At 43.6% G+C, this 14,169-nt stretch overlaps 1 protein-coding gene across 1 annotated transcript in view; it reads left to right on the top strand.

Moving 5' to 3' along the window:
* The first annotated feature begins 1,957 nt into the window (after window positions 1-1,957).
* The window catches only part of cecr2 (CECR2 histone acetyl-lysine reader), a 32,815-nt gene continuing 20,603 nt past the window's right edge, over window positions 1,958-14,169 (top strand). The window contains exon 1 of the mRNA XM_084554586.1: window positions 1,958-2,397. Within this exon, the coding sequence (XP_084410712.1) occupies window positions 2,278-2,397 (120 nt within the window). The 5' untranslated portion in view covers window positions 1,958-2,277. The remainder of the gene's footprint in view (window positions 2,398-14,169) is intronic.

Here is a 14,169-nt window from a genome sequence, read left to right as displayed (position 1 = left end):
TGTCAAGTGTGTTGCAATAGACCTTCTTATGGCAGATGTTTGAGCAGATAAAACACAGGTGCATTTATGACAGAAGCTATGTAAGTGGTATGTGGCATTCCAGTTGGTAGAAGTCCAGCTGTGGTTCACGCTGCTTCACTGGGACACTTAACTAAAGCGTGTTCTTGTTAGTCCTGCAGTGGGAGCCCCTGACAAGTTATATTTTCTGCAGTGGATAAAAAGCTGTTGTTCTAGACATATACTCTTGTCAAACTGTAAAACTATCCCAAATTAATGTTCTGTATTGAATTACTATCGATTGCTTACCAGTTACTGTCACTATGCTGGGAAAGGTCTGGCAGTCTGACCATAGTTTCTTATACTTGCAGCAAGAATTAAGCAATTTGAAGTCCAGCATGCCACTAAAATTGTCAGGGTTGTGCTTCATAATAATTAGATCAACTTCATGATTGTAAATCTAAATAAATAGCTGTAATACAACTTTAAAATGATTGATTATAAGGAAAAATGGTGACGCCTCATGCATCCTGGAAGGCTAAACGTGTTAGATTCCAGTCCAGCGTAACATAAATAAAAAAGTGATTAATCTCAGAGGGGCTAATGAATGAGTAAATTTCACACGTTGACCTTTATTTGGCTAAAATTTGACATTTTTATTTGTTACTTCCCCTATTTCCCGGCTTCTAAAGAGGGATATGTCAGAAATTAAACGCTAGTTGATCAGATTTTGATCTACACCAGAATATCACATTTGCCGTGGCCAAAAACCTGTCACTCATCCAAATGGTGCATGTGAAGATATTATCTTATGTGTCAAGCAGAAAATGAAATGACTGTTCACTGATTTTTAATCTTCATCTCTAAACCACCATTACCTCCTTTGCGGCGATGGGTCATTTGCAGCGTGCTGCCATAGAAACGGCTTTGTTGTTGCCAGTTGTTGACAGCAAACACTGCCGCCCCGACAGCCACTTCTAATGCTTCTATTTGAAACAATGACAAGGAGCTTCGGGAGCTTGGGCTGGCCCAACTTGTCAATCAGAGTGTACTTTGTGGAAAATGGTTGCTTCTGAATCTGCTCACAGCATAATATAAAGTACAGAACAGTATTATTTTTTCTCTGTATATATGTACCAGCTCTGATATAGGAAAACTCACATATCTTACAATTCAATTAAATGTCTGGAAACGTGCTGATTTCACTCATGCTTTCTAAGAATAAAAAATAAAAGGTTGTGATTTAAATGCATGAGTGATCTCTGGTGCCACCCTCAGGGCAAACATTACAAGTTTCTGCACAACACTTCACAGAAACACTAATCAAAGTCCGGTAAGGTATGCACTTTCAAAAATAAAATAAAAACAATAAAATGCATTGTTATAGGAAATATGTGCATATGCATTTACCTCCTAAGTGAGTGGTTACTTGCCTCTACACCAAGATCCTTCCTTCACTGTGACTGAATAGCCTGTGTTATAATGTGCACCTTTACATTTTTGCGATAGGGGGAGCCCTTGTGTAGTCAAACTTCCACTGCCTTGTTGTTTACAAAATCTCTCCGTATCTGGGATGTTATTGCACGTGATAATAATAAACTAAGCTCCCATTTAGGACTGTTTGAAACCTTTGTTTCATGTAAATAAATAAATAAATATTAAAAAAAAAAAAAACTGCATGTAAAAAATGCTAAAAGTAATAAGAAAACTTAAGAGCAAAGTTGGACAAATAATGAGTCTTATCGTTGCACACAATGACAGCAAACTGAGAGGAGCTTAAAAAGAGTTCACCTGGCTCATACCTGGTTCAACTTTTTACTTTTTCAGTCATTCACTACACACGATCATTCCCTTTAAACGGCGGGCTCATTATTAAGCATACGGGGATATGCTCACGCAAGGGAGCTCGCCACTACAATGAACAGATAAAAACAATTGCAAACATGCTCGATAATTACTGATTACGCCCACAACGGATACACGCGCTCGACATTTTAGTGACTTGTTTTGTTCAGTTGCAGTTTAAGACAATTAGCTAAGTACTCGTCCCCCCCCCCGTATTCGCCGTGCAGTGGTATCGTCCTTCCCATCTGTTCAGCTCCGGCTCGACTCTGATTGAAACAGATTGTAGCGCTCAACGGGTCGCAATGGCAACTGCCCCAACGGTACGGCAGCAGCAACTTTTTTCGCGTTTGTAATGCTACGGAGACAGCGACGCCGCTGAAGGAAACTACTTTCTAATGTGAGGAACACAGGTTGAACAATTTCTTCAGCCCGAAAATGTCCCAGGGATGTACCGTTTCTGTGGAAGAAATCCAGTCTTGGTGGGAAGTCCCCGCCATAGCCCACTTCTGCTCGCTGTTCAGGACGGCGTTCAACCTTCCAGACTTTGAAATAGAGGTAAAATACACCTGTGGCCGCTTTCTGTAACGTGAACGTCTTTCATTACGGAAATGAAAAGTTGTTTGTGTCAGCTTTTTTCGCCTGCGTGCTCCGTTTAGCTGTTCGGTTAACCAGCTTAGCGCTGTTCTCTGAACTTCTCGTACGTTAACGTTACCAAGGCAATCCTGTTAGGCAACGACCTGGCGAGCTCGTTAGCGAGGCTAAAAGCTAGCTTTTGTGGCTAGTTGCTGTTCCTCAAATTGTAAATGTAAAAAAAAAACAAGTGAATCATCATGAACTTCAGCTGAATTTAACATTTATTACACAGTTTTACGCGCCGGTATTCATGTGGTTTTTTATTATATCCGCGGATACTCAGCTGTTCCTGGGTAACTTTAGTTAGGGAGGTCATCTTAAACCATGTGCCTCACCGTTTGTTTTCATTTCACGAAAGGCTTATGTTAATGTTGAAAACTGCTGGCTATTTAAACAAAAAGCTCGTTTGAAATTGTGCTTGGGGATGTTGCAAACTAACCCAAACGCAAACATTTAAGTGGTAAGCCTTATTTAGATTATATTTATGCGATATATATATATAATTTTTTTTAAAAGCTAGAAATCAAACACTAATTTGAATTGTTGTCCCGCTTACTGTGTTCCCCTTTTGTTTCTTTTTTTCTTCTTCTGTCAGATAAAGTTAAGTTCATGGCGTGCGGTTTTGAGTTTATTGTCTTGCAAGCCATCTGGCTCGGGGTAGCCATAGGGACGCAGATGCTGTTCAGGCATTGTTTGCTCGCCCCAAGTCCCATTTTGTTGTTGGAAGCGAGGGTTTATAAACGTTTGTTTACGATATCACTTTGAATATAGTGCGTTACAAAGGCGAATCCTTTCCACCTAATCTCCCCTCTGTCACAAAATTAATTAAATATACACCACTGCTGTTAAGATTATTCAACTTTATCATTCTTTATCGACCCCCCTACCTCCCTCCCTCCTCGTTCTTTGAAGTGTGTTCAAGAGTTCGCATCTTAGGCAAATACGCATCTGTGCGAGGTGTAACATCAGGGTAAATGGTTGAATCTGTCGAGGAATGATTGCACTTAAAAAAAGAAACTGGCGAGGTCAACATCACGCATCAACAGTCTCCATCACTCAGCAGTCATCCCCACCCCCTTCGAGGGAGAAACGCGCAGGCATCGGCTTTGTTGTTAAACGAAGTGCGAGCCAGATGGGGGATCGCATTGCGCCTAGTTTACATGAAAGTTGATGGGTGTTGTGCTGCTGTTGTTGTTCTCCTTAGAATAGGTTTGGATTTACGCGCAGTGACTCCCAGACTCCACACGCTTCATTGTTTGAACTTGTTTATTTATTTTTTTTTACAAATGAGCATTTAGACTAAACATTATGGTTTTAGCCGTTCAATCCAACACGAGGGTCTTGCTGCTGCTGCTGCTGCTGCAACCCCCTGTGTGAATGATGTATCCGTCTTTAACCGCATCACTGAGCAGATCACATGTGTGGCTACACCCCTCAACTGGATTTCAAGGGAAAATTGAGATTGATGCAGTTGTCTTATACTTTGACGTCTTAATCGGACACAGGAGTATTGAAGGTCATCTTGGCTCTCAGTATAATTGTCTGCAGTTGTTTTTTTTTATAGTAGCTAGATATTACATGGTAGTTTAAGGTTACTTCTTCCACTGAAACCAGAGGCTTTCAACAGAAAACCCTTATTAGATGACACAACTGGGAGTAATACATGCGGTGTACTGAGTTCCTCTCATCCTGTTGCATATTTGTTGTACCTGAAACCAGTTCAAGTGAATTTCGTCAGTTCTCCCTTCGGTCTACCTTAACAAGCATGATTACGACGGTTATATCCTGTTTTTTATTTATTTTTTTCTCTGTCAGTGTCATGTCCCCATAGGCAGAAAAAGGTGACAATAGTTTGGTGGAACCTAAACCACAAAGCGTTTCGTTGAATGTTTTGTAGGAAATTCACCCGCAGCAATCAGTCAAGTCCACTCATGTAGATTTCAGTGAGTCCCAAACCATAGACATTTTTTTTAGCTTCTTGGTTTGACTGTTTGGATATTAATTGTCAAAACAGTTTGTGAATTAAGTGAGTATGTAATTGTTTGAAGCTAAACCATATAATAGAAACAGTTTTGTGGTGTGTTTAATATATGGCAGAGAATGTAAAAATGTTTTTAACTGGCTCTTTTTTTTTATTTCTAATGGAGAATGTCTGTGTTAAATACGTAGAATATCGTAATTTAAATGAAGATAATCTTAATAAAAGTAAATCTGGTTATTCCTGAAAGAAACTTATTTTTTTTTCACTTTCAAATAGTCTCCCACATGTGTTCAGTGGCTTTTAGTAGTTTTGCGTACTCCCTAATAGTGCAACTCTCTGTCTTGTAATGTCGTGGGGTCGTTATGGCACCAGAGTGTGGGTTTTTTTATGGCTGTGGCTTCTTTCAGACATGATTTGGCAATACGTTAAAAATGCAACTGATTTTCAACACTCATCTTTTGAGCAACAACACGCAAACTTTCATCTAGTCAGCAAGTGTGCAGTTTTGCGTTTTACTGTTTGGTGCGTAAAGCAGGAGTTTGGTCGTATGCCAGCGTCAAATAATCTTTCTTTTAGATTGCAGATATTAGGATTAATACTCCGCACAATAAGCACTGCACTTAGGACAGATTATAATAAGGAATAAGGTTTGCATTGGCTTTGATACTCTGCCCCGGCCTTGCGAACACAAATATTCACACTGACTTCTGGACATTTTCGATCCAGTGTGTTTACTTTCTGAGGACTTTGTGTTGTAGAAATAAGAGGAATCTGACTGGCGGACATGTTTGTTTTGCTTAACGCCACATAGCAGCAACAACAAGACAAGCTGGCCCGGGCAGCTCTCACAAGTGTAGCAGTAGACTTTCATTTACCTCTGACTTTGTCTTGACTTGTATGTTCAAGGTAGGTAAAAACTGATAAACCATTCATGACCACACGCAATAGCCAGTTGATATAAAATTTGATCTCTGACAAATTCTTTCAACTCGATGCAAATTTCCCCTTGTCTTCACCTAAGAGGTTTTGGCTGTGAAGAACTGGTGAGGTTATGTCGGTTAGCTCCAGTTACAATCCTGTCTCGGGATGTACAGGTTGAATTGCCCAAGAGGTGGAAGGGGAGACAGGAAGTCGCTGTCATTAGTCATGACAGGGTGGAGGGTGTTGAGGGATTTCACTGTATTCTGTTTTTTTACTTTCTTTACGTTCTATCAGTCCGTCTTTGTTGATAAAAAATGTCTGCTGTCATCGGGGGTCAGTGTTTGGGTCATTGCTGTGGCTACCAAGGACCTCGGACACGCCTGCACGTGACAGTCTTCATGCATTTCCTTGTTAAACATCTATTCTGGGTTTGCCCTCTGGTGTCAGCTGTGCAGGATGAGTAAAAAGGGCGTGGGGATGCATACCTCCACAGGTTTAGTCACAATGCTCCTGAGTGAGTTAGCTGATTTGTCGTTGAATGTGTACATCTTCTCTTTTACCAGGGACTCTTCTCTTCAATGTATTTCCATATCACTGATGAACCACTGAAAGGTTTCAGCTCCACCTTTCTGTCTGTCTGTCTGTATGTACGCTCCCTTTCTTTTGATTTTTGTTTTTTTCCTGAGATACATACATGAAAAGTCAAAAATAGTTCAGAAATGAGAGCTAGAGAGGAGGAGTACACAGTTTCACTCCACTGAGCACCTGACCAATGCTGGCGTGAAGTGTTCGTGCGCCTGACCTCAGAAAGGTGTGGGTTTCCGGCGCTATCCAGCATGGTGTCCAGATGGACCATAAATCCTGCTTTCATGAAACACCTGGTTCTTTTTCTCATAATGGATACTTTTATAATGAATCCCCTGTGAAACTGTTACCAGAGCGGATATTGACAAAACTCTGTGATCCAGTCCAATGGCGCTGATGTGGCGCTGTTGTGCCAGCTCCTTTCTTTTCTACGGTGCTGGTCAGTGATAATGGAGTCTATCCCCAGTCCCCTCGGCTAGCCTTACAAAACAGCCTTTTTGCACATTGTCCCAGGGCTGATACACTTCACTGTCGCTGGTTTCCACTTTCCTCGGGCAGCAAGCTGGAAAAGCAGCATGTGTGTTTGTGTGAGTGGCAGAGATGGAGAGCACAGAAAGAATGAGTGGGAGGGAAGGGAAAAGAGGGGAGAGTGGAGAAAAGAGTCCGAGAGCAAGCGAGTGAGGATGGGGAGGCACATTAGTATGAGCGAGTGATCTGCAGGAAGGCGGCCCAGGGTCAACATGGCTGTCCCCTTTGCCTGGCTTTTTGTCTCTGCGGCTTATGCTTTGTTTCTTGGCAATGTATCTGTGAAATGATGCCTGAAATCCCACAGCCAACAGACACTGCGGGCTACTGTTGCTCGATCTGTGCCCTTCGTTGCCAGACATAGTCCTTCATGCCAAGGACCTCTGTCCTTGTATTCATGTCGGTCTGTGCTCTGCTGGCGGCCCGTTTGGCACATTTACATTCATTTATTCCATATATCTTCATCAGCAGCCTGTCAACATCTCGCTGAAATAGGTCTCCTCTTTGGCGACTTAGGCGTAGTTTGTATTTCAGAGCATTTTAACTTCTGTGTCGTTGGTGTGAAATCCACTGTACTAGGATCTTCAGTTACAGTCAGTTTATACTTTTAATTGACCTAAGTGATGAAAGGAAAACAGACCACACGGGAGTTGGCTGACCAGCTATCAGTTTTTTTGGTGCTAGTGTTGATTAGTATGTTTGTTAGTGTGAAATATCTCCGCAACGACTGGATGGAAACACGACTGTAAGTAGATGAACATTTAATTTGTCCTCAAACTCAACACAACACTCCCATCTGTCTCCGTTATACATTATGAATGTGTGTGGGCTGACAGGGCCGCATTAAGATGCAATCATTGTAAATGGTATATAGTTACTAAACAACATTATTTCAGCATTCAATCTCAAAACCTACACCCTGCCAAAAGGATATGTCAGTTATTTGAGTCAGCAGCTCTTCAAATAATGTGATGAACGTGATCATTCATTCATAAATTTTTGCAAACGCCTGGGTTCTAGCAGCCGTCGTTTCACTGCAGAACTGGTTTAAGTCATGTCACAGGCGATGCCTTTGGACAAGGTCTTCTTTGCCGGCGTGGGAGGGATTCTGCGAGCGTGCTGCCTGTATCAAACATGCTTTGTATTTATATAACGTTGTGGATCGTTTCATTCTGGATTGACTTTGAGCCGTGTTGCCACTAGAACTTTTACTTGAACCACCTGTCCTTAGAATTTTATTTTATGTGCTGCTGTTTGTAGTTTGTCTTATCTGTGTTATCACTCCAGTGGTACTTTTACAGTTTTGAATTAAAGTGCTTCCTGAACCTTATGGATATTCATTCTTAAAAAACCAAGAAAGTAAAAATAAATGTTTTTAGATTGTGATTAATTTAACTGCTTATGATGTGTGGATGATGGCATGATCCGCAAACTTAGTTGAGAAAGTACAATACTACTTTTTCCTCGTGTCAACAGCCATTTCCTGTTTCTTTATGTATCCCTTTATCACCTTTTCATTAGTTTAATAACAACTATACTTGAGTTTTATTGTGCAACTTGTTGAAGTTGTGCACCGCCTCTGTCCCTGAGTATTCCCCGAGCTTTCTCACCTCCCACATTAGTGTTTTACCGTATGTCCCTATTAGACTACAGCGGGTACTTGATTTGCAACTTCATGACTTTCTTGTTAGTTGGGTTGTACCGGTTAGAGCAGGACAGTTTACAGTTGACAGTGTTTATAGTTCATGGAGTTGACTGCATCACATATTTTCTGACATGACTACTGAATGTGTAATCAGTGGTTGTTCTCTAGTTGTTGTGTAATTATTTATTTTTCTTTCTTCTCATTTTTGATATGTAAATAATCTGGCTGGTCATCACGAACTTCCAAATGTCTGCAACCCATCGACATAATGCCCTCTCCTCTTGTGCTTGCCATGTCCGTGGACTAAGCTCACTGTCTGCCTCTCCCATTATTGTTGGTTGCCATCACTTGTGCCCCATGCGCAGCAGAAGCCCCTGTACCCATCCCCTTTTCAAGCCCCAGTAGTCTCTCCCTGTAACTGCGCCCCAGCCCCTGGCATCACCATGACTAAACCCCAGATGGTGGTTCTTTCTTTCCCATCCCCCTGGAGGGTGGAGGCCCTTCACTCCGACTGGGTGCTGCTACTCCTGCAGCCCTTCTGGGGAGGAGGGGGCTCTGTTTTCTTTTTTGCAAGCGCCCAGTGCGATTGTTAAAAAAAAAAAAAAGGTTTAGTCCTATTAGATCTGGTAAATAAGTGAGAGCAGACTGCCTGTGAGCTCGTCCTTGTTTCTGTTGTCTAAAAAACAAATGGATTAACAGGGGGGGAATAGGATCATGGCTTAAGTGTCGCTCCATCATGGCCCAACTTCAGACAGTCTCCTGATTCCCACTTCGTGTGCATTATACTTGCAGATAGCAGTTGTCTGGGCACTCTTTGATACCATGACCAAAGACGGTTATGATGAAGATGTGTGATGGGACAGAACTAGCAAAAACATTATTTTTTGTTTGTTGTACCATCTGTGCATTCCTCCACAGGGATCAATGATCGGTGACTTTTTTACCTTGAACACTGGACCTATCTAGCCTGGTCGTCACCATCCTACGTACTTCCGCCCAAAATTTGATTTCGGTCTCGCACGTTAGTCTGACCCAATGTAATAGCAATCTGTCTCCGTAATGGGCGGATGCTTATTTTGAGGTTTAAAATCATTGGAGTTCCCTTAACCAATCAGCAACGTTTGGTAATGACGTATATTGTGCTGCCGGAGTTCAGGCTCTTACGCTTACCACTTCCAGTTAAATAAATCAAACTTTTCCCAAAGCCAGTTGGAAGGAGAGCTACGACGTCCTTGCCATTTATAAAACTGACAAGACAAGCCTCTTGTTCTGGTTTTAATTCCGTGACGCTCTCGAGAGTTGAGACAACTTCGCGGATGGCTTCTGGCGTCTCTTCCTCCGTCGCCGTTGTTGCTGTGCCGTTGAACTACAAGCTTCGCTGGACTACAAGCAACTCGGCATTGCGAGTTCCGCGTCATCACTCAACTGTTCGCTGATTGGCGCGGTTACACGCGAACCACGGAAGTGCAATTGGGCCAGACTCCGTGCGAGACCGAAATCTAATTTTGGGCGGAAACGTAGGATGGTGACGACCAGGCTAGGACCTATCTACCTTCTTTGTCAATTCCAGGGAGGAGCCTGGAGCCACACAACAACAATGACCCATTCTCATCCCACATCTATACTGTTCAGTCATCCCTCGCATCCCTTTCCCTTTTCTTTCCCTCTGACCCACCCACTGACTCTTCCCCCAGCTCAGATCTTCTTATCGCCTCTCAGACACCAACCTCTGACACTTTCCAAATCAAGCCATACATAATGCCATCTAAACTTTTTCACACTCTATGAGCACTGCTCAGAGATCAAGAACCCCTCTTTGCATGTCTTTTTTTAATACCCCCTCTCTTGCATGCACTGTGAGGGAGGGGGGCGTTTGTAAGAGGCTGCAGCCCCTTCCCCCAGTTGTGATTGACAAGTGAGAGCAGCAGTACGTGCATCAGATAGTTTCACATGGGGAGTGTGCGCTCAGAGGGGGAGGCAGAGGGGCACATACACTGTTTTTTTTTCTTTTCTGCCAGTCCCATTGTTGCAGCTCCCCATGGTTCCCTCTCGCTGTCTCCAGTCTGGGGCGGCATCCCTTCAGGTTTCTGACTCTGCGTCTTCGCAGCTGGTTTGCGAAGCAGAGACGGGAAGTGTAAGGGGAAACCGAGTGACGAAAACTTCACCGAGTCCGGCCCTGGGTAACAAAACTCGAGTCAGTGGTTAATATGTGTTTAGCTTCCCCAGAGACTGTTTCTGTTGTCTTGTTTCGGTAAGGTTTTTTGGTTTGTGCGTGATGCAACATTGTAGAGGGAGGAGGTAATATAAAAAAAACAATTTATTCTGGAAAATACTGCTTTTTGTTTCTGCTGAAAACAGAAGAAGGGAAAGAAAACCTTGCAGAGGAAAGAAACATTGGTGGAATGATACTTTGAAAGTTTGAGGTGAAATCTAGTCGAGCAATGCTAGTGGTGCAAAGGTGTACAAAGGAGGGGTGTAAGGCCACAGGCTAAAATTTATGTGTCTGGCTTACACATTGGAGGTGTTCTCAACTACTTTAGAGCTTAACCCAGAGCAAATATAACAGGTTATATTACTCACATGTTGTCACAGGACTTGTGAAACTGTGGGGTGGAAATCATCCCAAAAAACTGCAGCAGGTTGTGTTGGTTTGAGCTTGTTATTTTAGTTTCTAGTGATATGATGACATGCAGTCTAGAAAATCAGGTTTTGGTTGTAGATACAGGAGTCTGAATGCATGGCATTCGCCAAAGCATGCGTTATCAAAGTTGCAATCATCCTCTTTTATCACAGCATTTGCATTTGTGTTCCAGCAGCACTTGAGTATAACCTTTTCTTCCAGGTGGCCTTATTTTTTTCCCGCCGGTGGCCTCTGGATTGGCACCCCTGTTGCATCAACAGAGCGGCCTCATTTAAATGCATTAGGGGGCCGGGTTATCTCATGCAGGGGCTAATGTCGGTGTGAACATGACCAAAGTACCATGGGAGCCGTTGCACTTGTGTTTGGAAGTGTCGGGTCCGTGACACACCGGGCTGACTTCAAAGAACAAGAGCTAACGAGACCCAGTGCTCTGTCACCCCACGTCTTCTTTTATACGTGGCGTTTAAATGTAGTCCAGAGTCTACACCTGCCGTTTGGCTTCCGAGTTGATCTGATTACACTTGCTAATGGCACAAGTTTGGCAGTTAAATCACTTTAGTAGTCTTTCTTTGCTAAACATGATCACACTGGTGAGAGACAGTTTCATCCCCTCAGAGTTTGCAGGCGATATTTTTATCTGTTTGTGTGTCTATGTGTGGGTCCAGTGGGATGTCAGCCGAAGCAGGAAGCTTAGCTTTATATGAGGAACTTGATGATGTGGTTTCCTCAAAGCTGGCAGTGGAAGTACGAGAGGCGCTGCTGCTGCTGCACTGGGTGGCCTCCCATCTCCTGTGCTTAATGATCCTCACCCACACAGTCAGCAAGCTAGTCCAAGGCAAAGGGTCTCCATCTGTCTGGAGAGAGCTTGGCTCAGGAAAGATCTGTCCATCGTCCATCTCTCACCTCCCCCGCGGTCTCTCCTCGAGGGCAGCCCAACCACCTGTTCCACCTGGCCCTGACATTGACACTATCATAAAACTCAGCCGAAAGTTGAAACTGACCTCACAGTTGTGTAGTGTGTAAGCTATATTTAGTGTTTGTCACTGCTCCCGCTGTTCACCTCCCGTACAACAACCTGTAGTGTTATTTTATGTTCACATATTTCCATGAGCAAATTTGGTTCTTGCCTGGAGGCTGTAATTATTTGAATGCATCAGGATGATGGGGTTGGACAGTAGGTGTGGAACACGTGACGTTTCACTGGCTAAAACAGACAGTTTGTAAATGAGAAGTAACTATGCAGGCAAATTTAGCAAGGAAGTTCTTGTTTTGATGCGCCGTCAGACGCATCTGGCAACAACTCAAAAGATGTTGATGCTTTCCTCCGATCAGATGAACCGTACATCCTGAGGATGCGAGGGCGTTTTCCTGTGGTGTTACAACTGTGTGTGCATGTTTGTCATGTGGCAGGAGGTGGTTACGTGTGGGGGTGGAGGGTGTTGTCAGATGATTGCTCCTGGAGGACCCATGTGTGAGCTGAAAGTGGGAGGGGGTGGGGTTGGAAGAAATAAAGAAAGGAGCGAAGGAGTGGAAGAGAGGACCCTTTACACAACAAACAGACGTCCCATCCCCCTCCAGCTACCCATGCACACGTCCTCCAACTGTTGGTGATATAGACCCCGGAGGAGCTGTTAACGGCAGTGGCATGGAAAGTGTCTGCTGTGTGTGCAGCCGGAGAGGCTAAACCCCCTGATACTACAGGCTCTGTGGATGTGCTACAACCTTGGGGCTGCTGCTACAAATGCTGCTGTACTTCTTATCACAACCCCTTCTCTTGCTGTCTCCCTCCCCCTCCCTCTCTTCGCATTTTATCTTAGTTTTTCTCTCTTGCAGATATGGATTGGACGCATTGGTGTCCACTGAGAAAAAGCACATTTTTACTTTAATTGGCAGCTGCAGATGCGCTCCTCTACATTGAACTCAATGAAAAGTGTCCTCCTTTTCATTTGATTCACGTCTCATAACGTTTACCATCCACGTTCCAAAAATATTAAACGGAGATCTTGAGCATTGTCCGTCCAGCATCTCTGTAACCCTTTCATGCAGCAGATGTGCCCATATAATGTGGGTTTATAGAATCCACAGTCAACCCATGTCCCTTACGAGACAGCTGTGACTTGTTAATCTCTGGTTGTCACCTTTGGCACTGACTCCAGTCTGCAGCGTATCACTATACATTTCACTGCTAAAGTATGTAACCTTATAGAATTACTCTGGATTACTATGAAGTATAAAAAGTTTTACCTTTTGTTTACCTTTTTTTTTGTTTTTTTGTATATGTGTGTCGTTGTTGTCAATATCAGGGAATTATCTCTAGCTCTAAAGCTGGTTTTATACTTCTGCAGTGGATCTGAGCAGAGCCTATGTCGTAGCTTACACGAGCAGCCTGCACCGTCGTAATAATTTATTCTTGTGCGCTGATGCGTCTGCACAGTTCAGTAATTATACTGCTCAAATGGTAGTTGCTGGCCAGCTGTTTTGAGTTTCTCTGTGTACTATACGTCAGACGGTGGCAATTTGAACTGAACAGCTCATGTTGGAGCTAATAAATGTTGATCAGCTGTTACTTAAAACACTGCGATGCATAAAAGAGAGTTGATGGTGTGTGTGTGTGAGGTGTGAAAGCGGTGGCCGGGACCATTGGTGCATCTTTCACTGACGAGGGTCTCGTGAGGGCTGGCGCACAAAATGATGGTGGTAGGAGCAGTTGGAGGACGTAGGGGTGAGTTTTTTTGAGAAATGTTTTTGTTGATATGGATGTGAACGGTACAGGTGAGGGCTTCAGCGCTTCTCTTAATTTTAGTGAAAATACATAACGGAGCTTTGCCGAGTTTTCGCCACAGGTGTCACTTCTCACATAGTTTGCTCCTCAGATGAGACAGTGACTCACGGTGTTGATTTCAGGGCATGTGTTCAGCCTAGATTCTGGTTTGTTTTTCCCACCTTATCAGTAAATATCATGAGAGAACCAGTGCCAGTTATACTCTACTATCAGGAAGTCGGCGACTGGCTGGAGAGGGGACGGTGCGTAGAGAGAGGAAAGATAAGGAAGATGGAGAAAGGGAAGGAGTTGGGGTGGAGAGTGGAGCATGGGTGTTGTCAGGGGAATAATAGAATGCCTCAGAGGCCCTCGCAGGCACCGGGCAGCAGGGCAGGGGGAGGAAAATGGTGTGGAAGAGGAGGAATAAGAGGTTAAGCCAGCGAGGGGAGCAAAGGGAGAGAAACAGCAGGGGAGTCTGGTGAGAGAACTGGCAAATACCTCCGGGGTGAATCGCTGATTGCACGCCAGGCCTACAGAAGGACTTGAAGTGATGACACACCTTTTGACTAAGCCTTGACTCACCCACCAATCTTTGTTCCAGTATGTGAAATGAATCGCCCGCTTTGTTAACAGCC

This window comes from Chelon labrosus (assembly GCF_963514085.1).
Source record: "Chelon labrosus genome assembly, chromosome: 11".
Taxonomy (NCBI): Eukaryota; Metazoa; Chordata; class Actinopteri; order Mugiliformes; family Mugilidae; genus Chelon; species Chelon labrosus.
The sequence above is the reverse complement of the archived record's forward strand: the minus strand, read 5'-3'. Positions and strand labels throughout refer to the sequence as shown.